Source organism: Anthonomus grandis, chromosome 20, assembly GCF_022605725.1.
Source record: "Anthonomus grandis grandis chromosome 20, icAntGran1.3, whole genome shotgun sequence".
In the NCBI taxonomy this organism is placed as follows: Eukaryota; Metazoa; Arthropoda; class Insecta; order Coleoptera; family Curculionidae; genus Anthonomus; species Anthonomus grandis.
Window position 1 is genome coordinate 6,859,139 of NC_065565.1, and position 25,014 is coordinate 6,884,152.

Sequence of the window (25,014 nt, forward strand, 5' to 3'; positions counted from 1 at the left end):
TTTTTTTATCAATTATACCGTTGCCCCCCCACCCACCCCACATATTTAACCAGTAAGAAATTCTTCTGCAATGTCACTGCTTTTCGTCCGTAATATCCAATTTAATAATATTATTTGTTTATTTAAATTTGATATAATTTTATATAAATTATACTTAAATATTTAATTTAAAAACAGTGTTATTGGATTGGATAATATAGACAAAAAAGAGTGATTTTTCAGAAGGATCTCATACTGGTAAAGTGTGTGGGGTGGGTGGGGGGGCAAGGGTATTGTTATTAAAAAATAAATATTATTGTAAAGTATTTTTTTTAAGTAAATTACCCTTGCCCCCCCACCCACCCCACACACTTAACCAGTAAGAAATTCTTATAAAAAATCACTGTTTTTCATTCATATTATCCAATCCAATAATATTATTTGTTTATTTAAATTTGATATAATTTTATATATATTATATATAGATATTAAATCTAAAAACAGTGTTATTGGATTGGATAGTATAGACGAAAAACAGTGATTTTTTACAAGGATTTCTTACTGGTTAAATGTGTGGGGTGGGTGGGGGGGTGTAAGGGTAGTGTTTTTGAAAAATGTTTTTTTTTGTACAAGAAAAAAATCGTTTTTTAACAAAATTATCCTTACCCTCCCACCCACCCCACACATTTAACCAGTAAGAGGTCCTTCTAAAAAATCACTGTTTTTCGTTCATATTATCCAATCTAATTATACTCTTTGTTTACTTAAATTTTATATAATTTTATGTGTATTTTATACAAATATTTTATACAAAAACAGTAGTATTAAATTGGATATTATGGACAAAATACGGTAATTTCTCAAAAGAATGTCTCACTGGGTAAACGTGTAAGGTGGGTGGGGGAGTAAGGGTAGCAAAAGGGTAGTTAATAATTTTTTCCTCTAAGGCTATTAGTTTCTGCAAAAAAACGTTTTTTAACGTGTCCCGATTCATTGGCCACCTCGACCACCGGACCTAACCTCTCTTGACTGTTATTTTTAGAGCTACAACAACTAATTGGATTTATTAATGGAAGACAATCTTAATAGTTAGAATGTTTTTTTATCAATTCTACCCTTGCCCCCCCCCCCCACCCACCTCACATATTTAACCAGTAAGAAATTCTTCTGCAAAATCACTGTTTTTTTCATTGATATCTCAGTCACTGTTGATCTTATGACGTTTTGTCGCATAACCAAAGTTGAAGAGAATTCAATTTCCTTTAACAATATCCTCCATTTTTTCAAGTACCTCTGGGTATGAACAATTTTTTTTTATTTAATAATTTTCCGGGTTAATAACCATTAAGAAAAAAAACCCTCCAAACGTCCCCCCTCTCTATTATAAACCCATTTTCCATGTTTCTCCCTCTGACGGTGCAGACGGAGAAGGATGGGCGGTGATTTATAAGAATTACACTGGTTTACATATAAAATAAATATCCGGGCTTAAGTTGGGGGGATTTTTTCACTGAGGGGGATGTTGATATTAATGGGGCAGATAAGCACTTTCTTATTAAATTTTTAACGAGGGTTGCTCAAGTCGTTCGCTATAAATATGATCGGGTTCAAGTGATTAATTTGTGAATGAAATTGTACAATTATTATTTAGTGGAATTGTACAAACTAATGCTTCTTCCCCCTTTTGAAGGCTTACTGCATAAATAAATCCGTTACATTTTCTATTTCTATATAAAGATCGCATTAGAAACGCGTACAAGGGAAATAGAAATATACGGAAGAGGGAAAAGTGCTACTGTAAAGAAACGTCTCCTGTAGCAGCATTTATTTCGTTGAAATCGTAAAAGGGAATTTATTGCAGAGCTATCTTTATAAGGGAAAAATATTGGGGGCAAGCTGGTTGTTTATTTATTTATTTATTTATTTATTTGTTGTTATGTTGATGTTACGTTTTATGGGAGTTAAAGGAAATTTAATACTCTTTAGCTTTGGTTATGTGTAAAAAGGTCATAAGGTCAATAGTAATTGAAGTATCAATAAAAAAAAAACAGTGATTTTGCAGGAGAATTTCTTACTGGATAAAAGTGTGGGGATAAACCAATAAGGTGGGGGGGCAAGGGTAGTATTGATAAAAAATAAACAAATTATAGTTAATTTTTTGTCATTTTTAAAAGTGAATTATGTAATAAAAGTCAAGAGGGGTTAGGTCTGGTGGTTGAGGTGGCCAATGAATCGGGAAATGTTGAAACACGTTTTTTTGCAGAAACTAATTGCCTTAGAGGAAAAAATTATTAACTACCCTTTTGCTACCCTTAGTCCCCCACCCACTTTACACGTTTACCCAGTGAGACATTCTTCTGAGAAATTATTGTATTTTGTCCATAATATCCAATTTAACAATACTGTTTTTGTATTAAATATTTGCATAAAATACACATAAAATTATATACAATTTAAGTAAACAAATAGTCTAACTAGATTGGATAATATGAAGGAAAAACAGTGATTTTTCAGAAGGATTTCTTACTGGTTAAATATGTGGGGTTGGTGGGGGGGCAAGGGTAAAATTGATGAAGAAAAATTTTAAATTGTCTTCCATTTATTAATCTAGTTAGTTGTTATAGCACATTCTTTATATAACTCTAAAAATAAAAGTCAAGAGGGGTTAGGTCTGGTGGCCGAGGTGGCCAACGGATCGGACCACATGTCGCAATTCAATTTTTTGAAAAAAGTTGCAACATGATTTTTTCCCTCTAAGGTAATTATTGTTTGCCCGAAACCCGTTTTTTATCAAAACTACCATTACACCCCCCACCCACCCCAATCACTTTACCAGTAAAAAATTCACTTCTAAAAAATCACTGATTTTCGTTCATAATATCCAATCTAAGAACACTGTTTTTGTACTAATTATTCGTATATAATATACATAAAATTATATCAAAGTTGAATAAATATATAGTGTTATTAAATTGGATGTTATGGATGAAAAACAGTGATTTTTCTAAGGAATTTCTTATTGGATAAATGTGTGGGGTGGGTGGGGGGTGTAAGGGTCGTTTTTATGAAAAACGTTTTTTTTTTGTAAAAGAAAAAAAAACATTTTTTAACAAAACTACCCATACACCCCCCACCCACCCCACATACTTTACCAGTGAGAAATTCCTCTGCAAAATCACTATTTTCAATCCATATTATCCAATCTAATAACGCTGTTTTTATATTAAATATTTGAGTGTCAATAAATTGATTATTGCATTTAAATTTTTTGCAAAAACATTGTTTTTTTATCAAAACAATCCTTACCCCCCACCCACCCCAAAAAAAAAGTGTTATCATTTCTGGTTCACTCTTTGGACCTTGACTCACAAAACTCACTATAACTCAGTAAGTTCTTAACTCACAAAATTTGTTCGTATATCAAAAGGTTCAGAAAAAAACACACTAACTTCTAGTGAAAACCCCATTAAGATACCTTGAATAGTTTTTGAATTATCTTATCTGGAACTTATGTATGCAAGATATGACTGTCCTAGAAACATATAGTGCTGCAACCCTTGGACCTTGACACACAAAACCCACTGTAACTCAGTGAATTTTTAACTCACAAAAACCGTTCGCATATTAAAACATTCAGAAGAGAACGCACTAACTTTTAGTGAAAACCCCATTAAGATACCTTAAATAGTTTTTAAAAAATCCTGCTTAGAACATATGTTTGCAAGTAATGACTACCCTGTGAAACAAAAACCGTTATAACTCAATAACTATTGGAGCTAAAATTACGTTTTATATACCAAAATGATTCACAGAAACCCTCTTATCATCTGTACAATTAACTGTTTTATTGGATTGAATATTAATGACAAAACCAGCTGTTATTCATGGGTATTATTTTGAAAAACAGTGATTTTTCATAGGAATTTCTTACTGATAAAGTATGTGGGGTGGGTGGGGGGTGTAAGGGTAGTTTTGATAAAAAACGGATTTCATGCAAAAAATAATTACCTCAGAGGGAAAAAATGAAATTTTTCATAAAATTAAATTGTGACTTGTAGTACGATTCATTGGCCATCTAGGCTACCGGACCTAACTCCTCTTGACTTTTATTTTTGGAGTTACGTAAAGAATGAGTTATATAAAAAAATGTGAGAAGAACTTTAAATACATATTAGGCAAATGATTGGATCAATAGATGAAAAATCAATCTTAAAAAAATCAATCAGGTTTTTTTAATCAATTCTACCCTTGCCCCCCCACCCACCCCACATATTTAACCAGTAAGAAATTCTTGTAAAAAATCACTAATTTTCATAATATTACGCATGACCAAAAGACGATTTTTTCAATATCTTCATAATTCTAATAGGGTTTTCTTGGCTTCATTTTCTTGAATCAATTAAGACTATTTTCAAGATCGTAATTAATTTATGTGTTTAATAATAGCAGAGAATAGACTTTAAAAAAACCCACGTTTAAAGCACTTTTAAGCCAAACAAACAAATCGTGTTTGTTTTTCTTGGTCCTTCGATAAGTACAACTTCACCCCGCGGCGCGGCGGTTTCCAACCGATTTCGCGAACTTCCCGAAACTCCGTTTGCATTTCAAGCAACTTCCTCCCTTAAGGGAAACTTTCAGCTTCACCAGACTAGTTGGAGTCGTAAATGAGCAAACGAGGAAATAAATGCACGTGTGTTCGAGCTTATAGGGACTTAATAAGTAGAAAATTGAGGCTGTATATAACATCCTTCCTTTAAGTGCGTCTCATTTTATTGGTCCTTCTTGTATATTTAAGTTTGCACTCAAATTTCCTCATAAATCACAGAGAAATTCAATAAATTCACCCTTATTCTAAATATTTATTATATCAATAATAGTTGAGACAAAAAGTGATGAGAATAATGATGATAAATATTTAGTACAAAAACACTTGTTCAGGTATATTAATTTGAAAAACAGTGATTTTGCAGAAGAATGTCTTACTGGTAAAGTATGTGGGGTGGGTGGGGGGCCAAGGGTTTTGTTGATTAAAAAAACAGGATTCTTGCAGAAAATATATAATGATATATAATAAGGTCGGACGGAGGTCTGAACGGTTCTGTGTTAAAACGGTCCAGTAGGCTTAGGAAACGTTCATTGCACAGTGATTTATTTTTTTCAAAGCCCACCTATAAGACAACTGTCACACTAAAATGTGAATGACTCAGAATCTATTGGACAAATTGATTTTGGACTTATGAGTGAATTGTTGAGGGATCACTGATGATTAAAATTCTTTTTATTTCATCCAAATACGTTGGGAGGTTTTTGAGATATTTTGTGTTTTGTCAGGGGGGTTCAAGGTTCGGGTACCTTTCCAATAAATTGTGAATAACTCAAAATCTACCGGACGAAATTATTTGGGCGAATTGTTGAGGGATCATCGGTGATTAAAACGCTCTTTATTTCATTTGAATGCGTTGAGTAGTTTTTGAGATATTTAGGGTTCAAAATCTACTGGATGAAATGATTTAGGGAATATGCATACTATAATCGTCCTTAATAACGTCAACTGCCTGGAATAAATTATTGATTTTTTCTCTTAAAGGCTCTTGAGTCACTACAGGTCTCCATTTTAAAGCAAATTTGCAGATTTTCGATTATCTAAGACTCTCGACTGTCATTAGAAGGTCGGACGGAGGTCTGAACGGGTCGCACACGTCTCAAGACATTTCAGTTTTAATCTGGCATGCCTTGACTATGTTAAAACGGTCCAGTAGGTTTGGAAAGGTTCATTGGACAGTCAGTCGTTTGTTCCTAAGTCTACTTACAGGAAGTTGCATATCACTGCTTAATATGAATAGTTCTCCTGCATTTTTTTCTCGGGCAATTATTTTTTGCAAAAAAAATGATTTTTTATTAATCCTACCCTTAGCCCCCCACCCACCCCACACACCTTACCAGTAAGAAATCCAATATAATACCACAGTTTGTTTATTTAAATTTTATATAATCATATTAATAAATATATAATATACAAAAAGTGTTACTAGATTGGATGATATGGAAGGAAAACAGTGATTTTTGCAAAGAATTTCTTACTGGTTAAACGTGTGGGGTGGGTGGGGGGGCAAGGGTTGTTTAAACAAAAAAACTCTTTTTTTGCTTTTAGGTTATAAAAAAATATAATTTATGTACGTACGCTTTTTTACGTAACCTTAAAGTTGTCAAGTCAAATGTTAAAAACCCTATTGGTCATTTTTCGAGTCTCATTTTTACGAGAACAAGGCGTATCTTTGAAAATTTAGTTCTTTTTAATCTAGATGAATTATTTGTTAAGAAATTTGATTTTTTTTTCAGTTAAAGAATGCTTTAATTAATTTAAATTCATTTAATTTCATTAAATATGGCTAAACAAGTAAAACAGGAGCTTAAGTCGCTTTAATATGATTTTTTAATTATTGTGTCTTCAATTTCCTACCTAAGAAACCAAAATTAAATCAGATTAAGATATGAAATGACACACAATCGAACACTGAGGACGAAAATGCAGAAATAAAAAATAAGGCATTTTTAAGTATCCTAGCATTAAAAGATTTTACATGATATTTTTGAAATAATATTTTTTTTCTCTTATGCAATTATTTTCTGTAAAAAAAAAACGTTTTTTTATCAATACTACCCTTACACCCCCCACCCACCCCTAACAGCTCACCAGTAAGAAATTCTTTTGCAAAATCACTGTTTTCGTCCGTAATTTTTAATTTATTAACACTGTTTTTGTACTAAATATTTTTATATAAAATTTAAATAAGCGAAATAACCCAGAAGAAAAAAACTATGACCAAATAAATATTATTTGAATTTGATAATAATTTTATATATAAATATTTAATACAAAAATAGTGTTAATAAATTAAAGATTATGGACCAAATCATTTATTATTCATACGTACTATTTTGAAAAACAGTGATTTTGCAGAAGAATTTCTTACTGGGTAAATGTGTGGGGTGGGTGGGGGGTGTAAGGGTAATGTTTTTGAAAAACAAATTTTTTATAGAAGACAAAAACCGTTTTTTAAAAAAACTACCCTTACCCGCCCACCCACCCCACACATTTACCCAGTAAGAAATTCTTCTGCAAAATAACTGTTTTTCAAAATAGTACGTATTAATAATAAATGATTTGGTTTATAATTTTTAATTTATTAACATTGTTTTTGTATTAAATATTTATTTATAAAATTATTATCAAATTTAAATAATATTTATTGGGTCATAAATTTTGTTCTTCTAGGTTATTTCGCTTATTTAAATTTTATATATAAATATTTAATACAAAAACAGTGTTATTAGATCGGATAATATGAAAGAAAAACAGTGATTTTGCAGAAGAATTTCTTACTGGTAAAGTATGTGGGGTGGGTGGGGGGCCAAGGGTTTTGTTGATTAAAAAAACAGGATTCTTGCAGAAAATATATAATAATATATAATAAGGTCGGACGGAGGTCTGAACGGTTCTCTGTGAAAACGGTCCAGTAGGCTTAGGAAACGTTCATTGCACAGTAATTTATTTTTTTCAAAGCCCACCTATAAGACAACTGTCACACTAAAATGTGGATAACTCAGAATCTATTGGACAAATTGATTTTGGACTTATGAGTGAATTGTTGAGGGATCACTGATGATTAAAATTCTTTTTATTTCATCCAAATACGTTGGGAGGTTTTTGAGATATTCTGTGTTTTGTCAGGGGGGTTCAAGGTTCGGGTACCTTTCCAATAAATTGTGAATAACTCAAAATCTACCGGACGAAATTATTTGGGCGAATTGTTGAGGGATCATCGGTGATTAAAACGCTCTTTGTTTCATTTAAATACGTTGAGTAGTTTTTGAGATATTTAGGGTTCAAAATCTACTGGATGAAATGATTTAGGGAATATGCATACTATAATCAACTTTAATTTCATCTTCTTTAATAACGTCAACTGCCTGGAATAAATTATTGATTTTTTCTCTTAAAGGCTCTTGAGTCACTACAGGTCTCCATTTTAAAGCAAATTTGCAGATTTTCGATTATCTGAGACTCTCGACTGTCATTAGAAGGTCGGACGGAGGTCTGAACGGGTCGCACACGTCTCAAGACATTTCAGTTTTAATCTGGCATGCCTTGTGTTACTAGATTGGATGATATGGAAGGAAAACAGTGATTTTTGCAAAGAATTTCTTACTGGTTAAATGTGTGGGGTGGGTGGGGGGGCAAGGGTTGTTTAAACAAAAAAACGTTTTTTTTGCTTTTAGGTTATAAAAAAATTATAATTTATGTACGTACACTTTTTTACGTAACCTTAAAGTTGTCAAGTCAAATGTTGAAAACTCTATTGGTCATTTTTCGAGTCTCATTTTTACGAGAACAAGGCGTATCTTTGAAAATTTAGTTCTTTTTAATCTAGATGAATTATTTGTTAAGAAATTTGATTTTTTTTTCAGTTAAAAAATGCTTTAATGAATTTAAATTCATTTAGTTTCATTAAATATGGCTAAACAAGTAAAACAGGAGCTTAAGTCGCTTTAATATGATTTTTTAATTTTTGTGTCTTCAATTTCCTACCTAAGAAACCAAAATTAAATCAGATTAAGATATGAAATGACACACAATCGAACACTGAGGACGAAAATGCAGAAATAAAAAATAAGGCATTTTTAAGTATCCTAGCATTAAAAGATTTTACATGATATTTTTGAAATTAATATTTTTTTTCCTCTTATGCAATTATTTTCTGTAAAAAAAAAACGTTTTTTTATCAATACTACCCTTACACCCCCCCACCCACCCCTGACCGCTCACCAGTAAGAAATTCTTTTGCAAAATCACTGTTTTCGTCCGTAATTTTTAATTTATTAACACTGTTTTTGTACTAAATATTTTTATATAAAATTTAAATAAGCGAAATAACCCAGAAGAAAAAAACTATGACCAAATAAATATTATTTGAATTTGATAATAATTTTATATATAAATATTTAATACAAAAATAGTGTTAATAAATTAAAGATTATGGACCAAATCATTTATTATTCATACGTACTATTTTGAAAAACAGTGATTTTGCAGAAGAATTTCTTACTGGGTAAATGTGTGGGGTGGGTGGGGGGTGTAAGGGTTATGTTTTTGAAAAACAAATTTTTTATAGAAGACAAAAACCGTTTTTTAAAAAAACTACCCTTACCCGCCCACCCACCCCACACATTTTACCAGTAAGAAATTCTTCTGCAAAATCACTGTTTTTCTTTCATATTATCCAATCTAATAACACTGTTTTTGTATTAAATATTTATTTATAAAATTATTATCAAATTTAAATAATATTTATTGGGTCATAGTTTTTGTTCTTCTGAACTATTTCAGTTAATAAAATTCTATTTATAAATATTTAATACAAAAACAGTGTTATTAGATCGGATAATATGAAAGAAAAACAGTGATTTTGCAGATGAATTTCTTACTGGTAAAATGTGTGGGGTGGGTGGGGGGGCAAGGGTAGTTTTAATAAAAAACGACCTTAGTCTTCTACAAAAAAAACCGTTTTTCAAAAATATTACCCTTACACCCCCCACCCACCCCGCACATTTTACCAGTAAAACATTTTCTGCAAAATCACTATTTTTCAAAATAGTACGTATTAATAATAAATGATTTGGTTCATAATTTTCAATTTATTAACATTGTTTCTGTATTAAATATTTATTTATTAAATTATTATTAAATTTAAATAATATTTATTGGGTCATAAATTTTGTTATTCTAGGTTATTTCGCTTATTTAAATTTTATATATAAATATTTAATACAAAAACAGTGTTATTAGATCGGATAATATGAAAGAAAAACAGTGATTTTGCAGATGAATTTTTACTGGTAAAGTGTGTGGGGTGGGTGGGGGGTGTAAGGGTTATTATAATAAAAAATGTTTTTTTTTGCACATATACTTTTTAGTTAATCTTTTGTAAGCTAAAGAATGTTAGAATCAGTCGGATTCAAAACGCAATGACGAGACCAAAAAAATAGTTTAATAAAGTTATTTATTCAAGAAAATATTAAATTAGAAAATATAATAATGATTATAATATAATTTTTACGACATTAAACAAAATGCACTTTTTAAAGGCGACACATGTTTGCTTAATAAACACTATTGGTAGAAAGGCACTAACCAGAGGATAAAAATACAAAATCCCAAGCTCAGCAATAATATTAATAATTTTATATATAAATATTTAATAAAAAAACTACATTAAGGACTACAAATGAAAATCGAATCTACTACGAATAATCTTTATTTGGCATAAATGGCTACATACAAAAACAACAAATTTCCCAAAAAATTAATAAAAAATAAAAATAGATATAATATTAATAATAATGTTCATAAACCTAATTCAACAACATATTTAGTCAGCAAATATAAGTAAGCAATAAATATCAAATGCTGGGTATTCCGATCCCCGACACCTGCAACGCCCCGGTTTTATCAGGAACAGCAGCATCCCGGTTAAGAGCGTTCATCACCCCCTAATTTCTATTACATGGATAACACTTTTGCTTTAAAAGATATTTCGATGAGATCTTCACTAGTATGTTTAAAATATTTAGCAGAAAATGCGAAGTTATTTGTTTATTATTTTTTTTTTAACATTGATATTTTTCTTTTTTATAAAAAAAAATATAAAAAAATAAATAAGTTCGCCTCTAGCAAATGCGTTTTTAAGAAATTAATCCTAATAACATTTTATGAAATTTTTAATAATAAACCTAGCAAACGTGTAATAGCATCAAATTTTAGAATATTTACTACGTCTCGGCATACTTGGCAGCATTGCTTTATGCTTTATCGATCCAAGATCTACTGGCGAGCGTCGTTCCCGTGTGACCCCAAAAAAATATAAATTGTGATAAAGTGTATTAAAAATTTATATATAAAATTTAAATAAACGAAATAATCCAGAAGATCAAAAACTATGATCCAATATATATTATTTAAGTTTGATAATAATTTTATATATAAATATTTAATAGAAAAACAGTGTTAATAAATTAAGGATTACAAATGAAAAACAGTGATTTTTTAGGAAAATTTCTTACTGGATAAATGTGTGGGGTGGGTGGGGGGGCAAGGGTAGTTTTAATAAAAAACGACTTTTGTCTTCTACAAAAAAAACCGTTTTTCAAAAATATTACCCCTATACCCCCCCCCCCACCCCTAACAGCTTACCAGTAAGAAATTCTTCTGCAAAATCAGTGTTTTCCATCTGTGATATCCATTCTAGTAGCACTGTTTTTGTATTAAATATTTATATATAAAATTATTATCAAATTCAAGTAATATTTATTGGGTCATAGTTTTTGTTCTTCTGAATTATTTCATCTAATAAAATTCTATATATAAATATTTAATACAAAAACAGTGTTATTAGATTGGATAATATGAAAGAAAAACAGTGATTTTGCAGAAAATGTCCTACTAGGTAAATGTGTGGGGTGGGTGGGGGGGCAAGGGTAGTTTTGTTAAAAAACAGCCTTTCTCTCTTACAAAAAAAAAAAACGTTTTTCAAAAATATTACCCTTACACCCCCCACCCACCCTACATACTTTACTAGTAAAAAATTCTTTTGCAAAATCACTGTTTCCCAAAAGAGTACAAAAGAACAACATATGATTTCGTCAATAATATCTTATAATATATCACTATTTGTTATATTTTGACAAAATTTTATATCTATCATATATAAATATTTAATACAAAAACAGTGCTATTAGAGTGAATATTACGGATGGAAAACAGTGATTTTGCAGTAGAAATTTTTACTGGTAAAGTATGTAGGGTGGGTGGGGGGTGTAAGTGTAGTGTTTCTCAAAAACACATTTTTTGTAGAAGATAAAAACCGTTTCTTAACAAAAGTACCCTTGACCCCCCACCCACCCCACACATTTTACCAGTAAGAAGTTCTTCTGCAAAATCACTGTTTTTGGTCAACAATCCTTAATTCATTAACACCATTTTTGTACTTAATATTTATATATCAAATTTAAATAAACCAGATAAAAATTTATAATTATAATACCAACCCAATATGTGATACATAAAATTAGGCAACTAATAGCAACTCATTTACTACTTACTCTCCTGTTAAGTGCATTTTATTTTAACTGAACATATTCAACTTTCCACTCAAAAAATTCAAGAAATCACTTATCTTATATGATATTCCTTAGTAAAAATTAAATATTATTAATTTTTCAGCTTCAATGTAGCCTTCCTGGTGGTAACCTACCTCATCCCGATTATTTCCATGAGTTACACCTACGCCAGGATAGGGATAGAGCTATGGGGCTCCCAAAGCATCGGGGAATGCACCCAGAGGCAGATGGAGAACATTAAAAGCAAACGAAGGGTAAGTCGGAATTTTATTTGTTTTATTTATACACCCTGTATGAACAAGAGACAATCCCCGCTTTCTTCAATAAACTTTTTAAGCCCGACAGTTGAAAGCTTCAAAGTGATTTCTGGTCGTCAAACTTTTCCAATCCAAATATGCATGCGAACGCGGAATATTTAGTTCGGAAACAGGACAAAAATTAGAATATCGAACGTCTTAAAGCGGAAATCCGCGAGCGAGGGCTAATAAATGAAGATTACGATTAAGTCACGAGCGAGAAAGAGACCGATATACTTAAGCAAATACTTCACCTTCTGGATCCATTCTGGAACAGATTGGATTAAAGATTCGCTCACTATTTAGCGGAGAGGGAAAACAATAAACAACTTCGAATTCTCGAATTAAATTGTTCTCATGCTGTTACGGTAAAGATAAATGCCAATTTTTAATGGGTTGAATAGAGAAGGAGAAGGAACAGGACCGAAACCTGAGTTCGAGGGTAAATTGAAGTTATTTAAGGGATTCTAGTCAGAGTCTTGACGTTACTAGTAATAATAGTAATAATAATAATAATGATAAGAAAGAGAGAGGTATGAGGAACCTAAAAAGTCACGTAAAAGAAAGACTTACCTTAGGTAAGTTGAACATCTATTGCACCAATAAATTGTGTCAATTGATACGGCATGCAGGGAAAGTGCGACCTGAAAAAAAAAGAAAATAAATAATTTTTTTTTATAATAAACCTATAAGAAGAGTGTAAATAAAAACATGTAGATGGATAATGTACAGCTGCATTACACTTGGATAATGTAGATGCTAATCTTTGTTGTTAATTAAACGGTTTATTGAAACATTATTTCCCATTTATTGAAAAAAAAACAATGATTTTAACTATTTATTTATATTTTTTTTTATTCATTATTTTGAGTTTTCAATACTCTACTTCTACTAGTTTCATTGATATCAGGCTTCAAAGTCATCCATAGTTAATAATTTTATTCTTTTATATTAAAAGTGTATTTAAATCGCCTGGACAAACCTGCTCATATCTCAAAAACTAACAATGCTTTTTTCCAAAGTTTTGATGTGTGTTGTTGAGGACACTTGAGCGCACGCCACTGTCTAGTTTCCAATACTCTACTTCTACTAGTTTCATTGGCAAAAGGCTTTAAAGTCATCCATAGTTATGAATTTCATTCTTTTATATTAAAATTTAATTTAAACTGCCTGGACAAACCTGCTCATATCTCAAAAACTAACAATGTTTTTTCCCAAATTTTTGATGTGAGTTGTTGAGGACACCTGAGCGCACGCCACTGTCCAGTTTTCAATACTCTACTTCTACTAGTTTCATTGACAAAAGGCTTCAAAGTCATCCATTGTTATTAATTTTATTCTTTTATATTAAAAGTGAATTTAAATCGCCTGGACAAATCTGCTCATATCTCAAAATCTAACAATGTTTTTTTCAAAATTCTTGATGTGTGTTGTTGAGGACACTTGAGCGCACGCCACTGTCTAGTTTTCAATACTCTACTTCTACTAGTTTCATTGACAAAAGGCTTCAAAGTCAACCATAGTTATTAATTTCATTCTTTTATATTAAAATTTAATTTAAACTGCCTGGACAAACCTGCTCATATCTCAAAAACTAACAATGTTTTTTCCCAAATTTTTGATGTGAGTTGTTGAGGACACCTGAGCGCACGCCACTGTCCAGTTTTCAATACTCTACTTCTACTAGTTTCATTGACAAAAGGCTTCAAAGTCATCCATTGTTATTAATTTTATTCTTTTATATTAAAAGTGAATTTAAATCGCCTGGACAAACCTGCTCATATCTCAAAATCTAACAATGTTTTTTTCAAAATTCTTGATGTGTGTTGTTGAGGACACTTGAGCGCACGCCACTGTCTAGTTTTCAATACTCTACTTCTACTAGTTTTATTGGCAAAAGGCTTCAAAGTCATCCATAGTTATTAATTTCATTCTTTTATATTAAAATTTAATTTAAACCGCTTGGACAAACCTGCTCATATCTCAAAAACTAACAATGTTTTTTCCCAAATTCTTGATGTGTATTCTTGAGGACACTTAAGCGCACGCCACTGTCTAGTTTCCAATACTCTACTTCTACTAGTTTCATTGGCAAAAGGCTTCAAAGTCATCCATAGTTATTAATTTCATTCTTTTATATTAAAATTTAATTTAAATCGCCTAGACTAACCTGCTCATATCTCAAAAACTAACAATGTTTTTTTCCAAATTCTTGATGTATGTTGTTGAGGATACTTAAGCGCACGCCACTGTCTAATTTCCAATACTCTACTTCTACTAGTTTCATTGACAAAAGGCTTCAAAGTCAACCATAGTTATTAATTTCATTCTTTTATATTAAAATTTAATTTAAACTGCCTGGACAAACCTGCTCATATCTCAAAAACTAACAATGTTTTTTCCCAAATTTTTGATGTGAGTTGTTGAGGACACCTGAGCGCACGCCACTGTCCAGTTTTCAATACTCTACTTCTACTAGTTTCATTGACAAAAGGCTTCAAAGTCATCCATTGTTATTAATTTTATTCTTTTATATTAAAAGTGAATTTAAATCGCCTGGACAAATCTGCTCATATCTCAAAATCTAACAATGTTTTTTTCAAAATTCTTGATGTGTGTTGTTGAGGACACTTGAGCGCACGCCACTGTCTAGTTTTCAATACTCTACTTCTACTAGTTTTATTGGCAAAAGGCTTCAAAGTCATCCATAGTTATTAATTTCATTCTTTTATATTAAAATTTAATTTAAACCGCTTGGACAAACCTGCTCATATCTCAAAAACTAACAATGTTTTTTCCCAAATTCTTGATGTGTATTCTTGAGGACACTTAAGCGCACGCCACTGTCTAGTTTCCAATACTCTACTTCTACTAGTTTCATTGGCAAAAGGCTTCAAAGTCATCCATAGTTATTAATTTCATTCTTTTATATTAAAATTTAATTTAAATCGCCTAGACTAACCTGCTCATATCTCAAAAACTAACAACGTTTTTTTCCAAATTCTTGATGTATGTTGTTGAGGATACTTAAGCGCACGCCACTGTCTAATTTCCAATACTCTACTTCTACTAGTTTCATTGACAAAAGGCTTCAAAGTCAACCATAGTTATTAATTTCATTCTTTTATATTAAAATTTAATTTAAACTGCCTGGACAAACCTGCTCATATCTCAAAAACTAACAATGTTTTTTCCCAAATTTTTGATGTGAGTTGTTGAGGACACCTGAGCGCACGCCACTGTCCAGTTTTCAATACTCTACTTCTACTAGTTTCATTGACAAAAGGCTTCAAAGTCATCCATTGTTATTAATTTTATTCTTTTATATTAAAAGTGAATTTAAATCGCCTGGACAAACCTGCTCATATCTCAAAATCTAACAATGTTTTTTTCAAAATTCTTGATGTGTGTTGTTGAGGACACTTGAGCGCACGCCACTGTCTAGTTTTCAATACTCTACTTCTACTAGTTTCATTGGCAAAAGGCTTCAAAGTCATCCATAGTTATTAATTTCATTCTTTTATATTAAAATTTAATTTAAATCGCCTAGACTAACCTGCTCATATCTCAAAAACTAACAATGTTTTTTTCCAAATTCTTGATGTATGTTGTTGAGGATACTTAAGCGCACGCCACTGTCTAATTTCCAATACTCTACTTCTACTAGTTTCATTGACAAAAGGCTTCAAAGTCATCCATAGTTATTAATTTCATTCTTTTATATTAAAATTTAATTTAAATCGCCTGGACTAACCTGCTCATATCTCAAAAACTAACAATGTTTTTTTCCAAATTCTTGATGTATGTTGTTGAGGATACTTAAGCGCACGCCACTGTCTAATTTCCAATACTCTACTTCTACTAGTTTCATTGGCAAAAGGCTTTAAAGTCATCCATAGTTATGAATTTCATTCTTTTATATTAAAATTTAATTTAAACTGCCTGGACAAACCTGCTCATATCTCAAAAACTAACAATGTTTTTTCCCAAATTTTTGATGTGAGTTGTTGAGGACACCTGAGCGCACGCCACTGTCCAGTTTTTAATACTCTACTTCTACTAGTTTCATTGACAAAAGGCTTCAAAGTCATCCATTGTTATTAATTTTATTCTTTTATATTAAAAGTGAATTTAAATCGCCTGGACAAATCTGCTCATATCTCAAAATCTAACAATGTTTTTTTCAAAATTCTTGATGTGTGTTGTTGAGGACACTTGAGCGCACGCCACTGTCTAGTTTTCAATACTCTACTTCTACTAGTTTTATTGGCAAAAGGCTTCAAAGTCATCCATAGTTATTAATTTCATTCTTTTATATTAAAATTTAATTTAAACCGCTTGGACAAACCTGCTCATATCTCAAAAACTAACAATGTTTTTTCCCAAATTCTTGATGTGTATTCTTGAGGACACTTAAGCGCACGCCACTGTCTAGTTTCCAATACTCTACTTCTACTAGTTTCATTGGCAAAAGGCTTCAAAGTCATCCATAGTTATTAATTTCATTCTTTTATATTAAAATTTAATTTAAATCGCCTAGACTAACCTGCTCATATCTCAAAAACTAACAATGTTTTTTTCCAAATTCTTGATGTATGTTGTTGAGGATACTTAAGCGCACGCCACTGTCTAATTTCCAATACTCTACTTCTACTAGTTTCATTGACAAAAGGCTTCAAAGTCATCCATAGTTATTAATTTCATTCTTTTATATTAAAATTTAATTTAAATCGCCTGGACTAACCTGCTCATATCTCAAAAACTAACAATGTTTTTTTCCAAATTCTTGATGTATGTTGTTGAGGATACTTAAGCGCACGCCACTGTCTAATTTCCAATACTCTACTACTACTAGTTTCATTGACAAAAGGCTTCAAAGTCAACCATAGTTATTAATTTCATTCTTTTATATTAAAATTTAATTTAAACTGCCTGGACAAACCTGCTCATATCTCAAAAACTAACAATGTTTTTTCCCAAATTTTTGATGTGAGTTGTTGAGGACACCTGAGCGCACGCCACTGTCCAGTTTTCAATACTCTACTTCTACTAGTTTCATTGACAAAAGGCTTCAAAGTCATCCATTGTTATTAATTTTATTCTTTTATATTAAAAGTGAATTTAAATCGCCTGGACAAACCTGCTCATATCTCAAAATCTAACAATGTTTTTTTCAAAATTCTTGATGTGTGTTGTTGAGGACACTTGAGCGCACGCCACTGTCTAGTTTTCAATACTCTACTTCTACTAGTTTTATTGGCAAAAGGCTTCAAAGTCATCCATAGTTATTAATTTCATTCTTTTATATTAAAATTTAATTTAAACCGCTTGGACAAATTTGCTCATATCTCAAAAACTAACAATGTTTTTTCCCAAATTCTTGATGTGTATTCTTGAGGACACTTAAGCGCACGCCACTGTCTAGTTTCCAATACTCTACTTCTACTAGTTTCATTGGCAAAAGGCTTCAAAGTCATCCATAGTTATTAATTTCATTCTTTTATATTAAAATTTAATTTAAATCGCCTGGACTAACCTGCTCATATCTCAAAAACTAACAATGTTTTTTTCCAAATTCTTGATGTATCTTGTTGAGGATACTTAAGCGCACGCCACTGTCTAATTTCCAATACTCTACTTCTACTAGTTTCATTGACAAAAGGCTTCAAAGTCATCCATAGTTATTAATTTCATTCTTTTATATTAAAATTTAATTTAAATCGCCTGGACAAACCTGCTCATATCTCAAAAACTAACAATAATTTTTTGAACATTCTTGATGTGTCTTGTTAAGGACACTTGAGCGCACCCAACTGCCCAATAATGAACATCCTAGCTCTACTAGTTTTATTAGAAAATCGAGAGAAACTTTAAAGTCCTCCCTGCCCACTGGAACTTACAGCCGTACAAATCTGATAATATCTCAGCTGCGCAATGATTGTTTTAGCGCAACTGAGTTGAGTTGGACACTCCCCCCTCCTCCTGCCGTGCCTATGAATAAATTTCTACTGAGGATATTTCGTGATGAACTATAAGTTTTTTCAAATCATAGAGGACCCCACTGGTCTTGTTTCTGCTCCTCAGGGAATGTCCTGGAGTAGGTTGATATTCTTTTTTAAATTGGTTTGAAGGTTTGTGTATCAGTGACGGCCTCACTGGTCCTCTTTCTGCTTCTCAGAGAATTTCTATAGAATTTATATTTTAAATTTTACTTTTTTTGTTTTTTTAACTCAAAATAACAAAAACCATGACCCAATGAATATGATTTAAATTTTACATAATAATACAAAAACAGTGTTATTAAATTGAATATTATCGATAAAATTACGTTTTGTTCTTACGTACTATTTTGAAAAACAGTGATTTTGCAGAAGAATTTTTTAACTGGGTAAATGTTTGGGGTGTGTGGGGGGTGTAAGGGTAGTGTTTTTAAAAAACGATTTTTCTGTAGATGACAAAAATCGTTTTTTAAAAATACTACCCGTACGCCCCCCCACCCACCCCACAGATATTATCAGTAAGACAACCTTCTGCAAAATCACTGTTTTTCAATATACAATATAATATCACTATTGGTTTATTTAATTTTAACATAATTTTATATATATCATATATAAATATTTAACATCAAAACAGTATTCTTAAAGGGGATATTATGATAACAAAAACAATAATTTATTCGTGCATATTATTTTGAAAAAGAGTGATTTTGCAGAAGGATATCTTACCGATAATGTCTGTGGGGTGGGTGGGGGGTGTAAGGGTGGTTTTTTTAGAAAACGTTTTTTTTTTGTATAAGACAAAAACCATTTTTCAAAAACACTACCCCTTAACCCCCCACCCACCCCTTACCGCTTACCAGTAGGACAATCTTCTGCAAAATCACTGTTTTTCAAAATAGTACGTAAGAATAATAGACGATTTCGTACATAATCTTTAATTTATTAACACTATTTTTGTATTAAATATTTATAAACAAAATTATTATTAAATTTAAATAATATTTATTAGGTCATAGCTCTTAATCTTCTAGTTTAATTTGTTTATTTAAATTTTATATATAATTATGAAATACAAAAACAGTGTTATTAGATTGGATATTTCGTATGAAAAACAGTGACTTTTCAGAAGAATTTCTCACTGAGTTAATGTGTAGGGTGGGCGGGGGGGCAAGAGTAGTGTTTCTAAAAAATAGTGTTTTTTGTTTTAAAGAAAAATCCGTTTTTTAACAAAAAAAATCCTAACCCCCCCACCCACCCCACACACTTCACCAGTTAAAAACTCTTCTGAAAAACCACCGATTTTCGTCTATAACTCTTAATTTAAAAACACTATTTTTGTATTAAATATTTATATAAAAAATTATATTTGATTTAAATAATACTGATAACACAATTAACAAACATACAAATTAAAAATAGAGTTTTCCACGTTTTACTCCAAAACTGTGAGGTTATGTGAAAAAAGTATAGATACAAAAGTTGTAGATTTTTTTATCGGTTACAATTTGTCATTAAAATTATTCCTTTAAAAGAATTATTTTTTACAATATCCATGTTTTTCGTCAATACTACCCTTAGCCCCCCACCCACCCCACACACTTTACCAGTAAAAAATTCTTCCGCAAAATCACCCTTTTTCATCCACAATCTAAATCATCCATCCACATATAAAATTCTGATAACCACTAAATAAATTCATCAATTTCCAGGTAGTAAAAATGATGATGGTCGTGGTGATCATTTTCGCAGTATGCTGGCTCCCATATCAGCTCTACTTCATCCTGGTCTCCTATTTTCCATCAATAACCACATCGGAATACATCCAGGAGACCTTTTTGGCCATATACTGGTTGGCCATGAGCAACTCTATGTACAATCCCATTATATATTGCTGGATGAACGCCCGGTAAGCAACAGCTCCGTAAAATCCACTTTTTTACCTCAAATGACACTATAAAAAGCCTTCGGGAAGTCCCGACACATATTGCTTACCAGATAGTGCTTGTCTCTCTCTCTCTCTTTCTTGTCTTTGATTGAGAGAGTGAGTATGTGCCTCAAAGGCTTTTGATTGTGTACTATTAAGGAAAATTACTGTTTTTAGATTTCGAAGGGGATTCAAGCAGTTTTTCTCGTGCTTACCGTTCGTGCACGTGAGTCCGGTACCTTTGACCAGACGTGAGGTGCTTACCAGCAAGAGGAAGTCCTACTCGGGTTCACCGGATCGCAACAGGATAGTCCGTAATGGTAAGGAACTCAAATACGGGATTTAGTTTAAACACTTTTGGCGCCCAACGAGAGGCATTAAATTGAAATAATTCCTTGAAAATGTCCTTAACTAGTTGTTGGAAACCTGACGGGTTATTAGGAAAAAGCATTTAATAGATTTACGTGGAAATATGGCGGCTACTAACGGGGTTTTCCGGGAAGTACTGTATTTGCTCGTTAAACTGGAAAAGGCTTTAATAGAGCCCCTCTTAAAATGTTTATTATTTATTATTAAATTTGTCGTATTTGGAAAACTCGCTTTTCTAATCGAGCTGGTTATAGCATAAGAGCCTGCTCTCCTTCAGGATATAGGAATAGATAAAATTGACTTTTTTGGGTATATTATTTTTCTGCAAAAATCTAAATTAAAACTTTAAAATTTTTTTCTGAAAAAAAATATGATTTTCAAATTTTTTTTTTTACATTTTTAAAATATTTGGAATCTTCTGAATCGTTTGGTACCACTGGAACAGTCGTATCTCTTATAGTTTCCAAGATACGGCATTTTAAAGTTTTTCCATTAATTATATATATATTTGTCTTGCAGTCCAAAAATTGATCAACTTTGAAATTTTTTCTTAAAAAAATAAATAATTTTCAAAAATTTTCTTTTACGTTTTTAAAGTATTTGGAACCTTCTGAATCGTTTGGTGACACTGGAACAATTGTATCTCTTATAGTTTCCAAGATACAGCATTTTGAAAATTTCTTAATTAATTATACATATTTGTCTTACAGTCCAAAAATGGTCAATTTTGGAATTTTTTTCTGAAAAAACTAATATTTAAAAAAAAATTTCTTTAGCATTTTTGGAATTTCTGGAACCTTCTGGATCGTTTGGTACCACTGGAAAAGCCGTAGATCTTAAGGTTTTCAAGTTATCTATTTTTTAATGAATTTTGCATATTTTGCTTAGAGTAGAAAAATGGTCAATTTTGGAATTTTTTTCTGAAAAAACTAATATCTTTAAAAAAATTTATGTAGCATTTTTGGAATGTCTGAAACCTTCTGAATTGTTTGGTACCACTAGAAAAGCTGTAGGTCTTAAGGTTTTCAAGTTATGAATTTTTTAATGAATTTTGCATATTTTGCTTACAGCCAAAAATGGTCAATTTTGGAATTTTTTTCTGAAAAAACTAATATTTTAAAAAAAATTTCTTTACCATTTTTGAAATGTTTGGAATCTTTTGAATCGTTTGGTGCCACTGGAAAAGCCGTAGGTGTTAAAGTTTTCAAGTTATGAATTTTTTAAATAAATTTTGCATATTTTGCTTAGAGTAGAAAAATGGTAAATTTTGGAATTTTTTTCTGAAAAAACTAATATTTCTAAAAAATTTTTTTTTACCATTTTTAGAATGTCTGGAACCTTCTGAATTGTTTGGTACTACTGGAAAAGCCGTAGGTCTTAAACTTTTCAAGTAATACATTTTTTAATAAATGTTGCATATTTTGCTTAGAGTAGAAAAATGGTCAATTTTGGAATATTTTTCTGAAAAAAACTAATATTTAAAAAAAAATTTCTTTAACATTTTTAGAATGTCTGAAATCTTCCGAATCGTTTGGTACCACTGGAAAAGCCGTAGGTCTTAAGGTTTTCAAGTTATGAATTTTTTAATGAATTTTGCATATTTTGCTTACAGCCAAAAATGGTCAATTTTGGAATTTGTTTCTGAAAAAACTAATATCTCTAAAAAATTTTCTTTAACATTTTTAGAATGTCTGAAATCTTCCGAATCGTTTGGTACCACTGGAAAAGCCGTAGGTCTTAAGGTTTTCAAGTTATGAATTTTTTAATGAATTTTGCATATTTTGCTTACAGTAGAAAAATGGTAAATTTTGGAATTATTTTCTGAAAAAACTAATACTTAAAAAAAATTCTTTAACATTTTTAGAATGTCTGGAATCTTCGGAATCGTTTGGTACCACTGAAAAAGCCGTAGGTCTTAAGGTTTTCAAGTTATGAATTTTTTAATGAATTTTGCATATTTTGCTTACAGCCAAAAATGGTCAATTTTGGAATTTGTTTCTGAAAAAACTAATATCTCTAAAAAATTTTCTTTAACATTTTTAGAATGTCTGGAACATTCTGAATCGTTTGATACCACTGGAAAAGCCGTAGGTGTTAAAGTCTTCAGGTTATGAATTTTTTAATAAATTTTGCATATTTTGCTTACAGTAGAAAAATGGTCAATTTTAGAATTTTTTTCTGAAAAAACTAATATTTTTAAAAAAATTTCTTTAACATTTTTAGAATGTCTGGAATCTTCTGAATCGTTTGGTACCACTGGAAAAGCCGTAGGTCTTAAGGTTTTTAAGTTATGAATTTTTTAACGAATTTTGCATATTTTGCTTACAGTAGATAAATGGTAAATTTTGGAATTTTTTTATGAAAAAACTAATATTTAAAAAAAAAATTCTATAACATTTTTAGAATGCCTGAAATGCTCTGAATCGCTTGGTACCACTGGAAAAGCCGTAGGTCTTAAGATTTTCATGTTATGAATTTTTTAATGAATTTTGCATATTTTGCTTACAGTAGAAAAATGGTCAGATTTGGAATTTTTTTCTGAAAAAACTAATATTTCTAAAAAATTTTCTTTAACATTTTTAGAATGTGTGGAATCTTCTGAATCGTTTGGTACTACTGGAAAAGCCTTAGGTGTTAAGGTTTTCAAGTTATGAATTTTTTAAATGAATTTTGCATATTTTGCTTACAGTAGAAAAATGGTCAATTTTGGAATTTTTTTTTGAAAAAAATAATTATTTAAAAAAATTTTCTTTAACATTTTTAGAATGTCCGGAATCTTCTAAATCGTTTGGTACCACTGAAAAAGCCGTAGGTCTTAAGGTTTTTAAGTTATGAATTTTTTAATAAATTTTGCATATTTTGCTTACAGTGGATAAATGGTCAATTTTGGATTTTTTTTCTGAACAAACTAATCATTCTAAAAGAAATTCTTTACCATTTTTGGAATGTCTGGAACCTTCTTAATTGTTTGGTACCCCTGTAAAAGCCGTACGTATTAAAGTTTCCAAGTTATGAATTTTTTAATAAATTTTGCATATTTTGCTTACAGTCCAAAAATGGTCAATTTTGGAATTTTTTTCTGAAAAAACTAATATTTAAAAAAAAATTTCTTTAACATTTTTAGAATGTCTGGAGTCTTCTGAATCGTTTGGTACCACTGGAAAAGCCGTAGGTCTTAAAGTTTCCAAGTTATGAATTTCTTAATAAATCTTGAATATTTTGCTTACAGTAGAAAAATGGTCAATTTTGGAATTTTTTTCTGAAAAAACTAACATTTCTAAAAAATTTTCTTTACCATCTTTGGAATGTCTGGAATCTTCTGAATCGTTTGGTACCACTGGTAAAGCCGTAGGTCTTAAGGTTTTCAAGTTATGAATTTTTTAATGAATTTTGCATATTTTGCTTACAGTAGAAAAATGGTCAATTTTGGAATTTTTTTCTGAAAAAACTAATATTTTAAATAAATTTTCTTTTCCATTTTTGGAATGTCTGGAACCTTCTGAATCGTCTGGTACCACTGGTAAAGCCGTAGGTCTTAAGGTTTTCAAGTTATGAATTTTTAAATGAATTCTGCATATTTTGCTTAGAGTAGAAAAATGGTCAATTTTGGAATGTTTTCCTAAAAAAACTAATGTTTAAAAAAAAATTTTATTAACATTTTTAGAATGTCTGGAATCTTCTAAATCGTTCGGTACCACTGGAAAAGCCGTAGGTCTTAAGGTTTTCAAGTTATGAATTTTTTAATGAATTTTGCATATTTTGCTTACAGTAGAAAAATGGTCAATTTTGAAATTTTTTTCTGAAAAAACTAAAATTTAAAAAAAATTTTCTTTAACATTTTTAGAATGTCTGGAATCTTCTAAATCGTTTGGTGCCACTGAACAAGCCGTAGGTCTTAAGGTTTTCAAGTTATGAATTTTTTAATGAATTTTGCATATTTTGCTTACAGTAGAAAAATGGTGAATTTTGGAATTTTTTTCTGAAAAAACTAATATTTTTTAAAAAATATCTGTAGCATTTTTGGAATTTCTGAAACCTTCTGAATTATTTGGTACCACTGGAAAAGCCGTAGGTGTTAAAGTTTTCAAGTTATGAATTTTTTAATGAATTTTGCATATTTTGCTTACAGTAGAAAAAATGGTCAATTTTGGAATTTTTTTCTGAAAAAACTAAAATTTAAAAAAAAATTTCTTTAACATTTTTAGAATGTCTGGAATCTTCTAAATCGTTTGGTGCCACTGAACAAGCCGTAGGTCTTAAGGTTTTC

The 25,014-nt window shown here is 30.7% G+C and overlaps 2 protein-coding genes across 4 annotated transcripts in view; one reads left to right on the forward strand and one right to left on the reverse strand.

Annotated features, from left to right (window-relative positions):
• The window catches only part of LOC126747893 (kanadaptin-like), a 246,814-nt gene extending 233,748 nt beyond the window's left edge, over positions 1–13,066 (reverse strand). Inside the window, exon 1 of the mRNA XM_050456862.1 lies at positions 13,026–13,066. The gene's annotated coding sequence lies outside the window, so the exon portion shown is untranslated. The remainder of the gene's footprint in view (positions 1–13,025) is intronic.
• LOC126747900 (tachykinin-like peptides receptor 99D) overlaps positions 1–25,014 on the forward strand; it is a 161,958-nt gene that overhangs the window by 130,357 nt on the left and 6,587 nt on the right. For all 3 annotated transcript variants that reach the window (XR_007664457.1, XM_050456869.1, XM_050456871.1), the window contains exons 6-8: positions 12,260–12,410; positions 20,164–20,360; positions 20,556–20,698. Coding sequence is in view for 2 of the 3 variants with exons in the window: in XM_050456869.1 (XP_050312826.1) it covers positions 12,260–12,410; positions 20,164–20,360; positions 20,556–20,698 (491 nt within the window). In the remaining variant the exon portion in view is untranslated. The remainder of the gene's footprint in view (positions 1–12,259; positions 12,411–20,163; positions 20,361–20,555; positions 20,699–25,014) is intronic.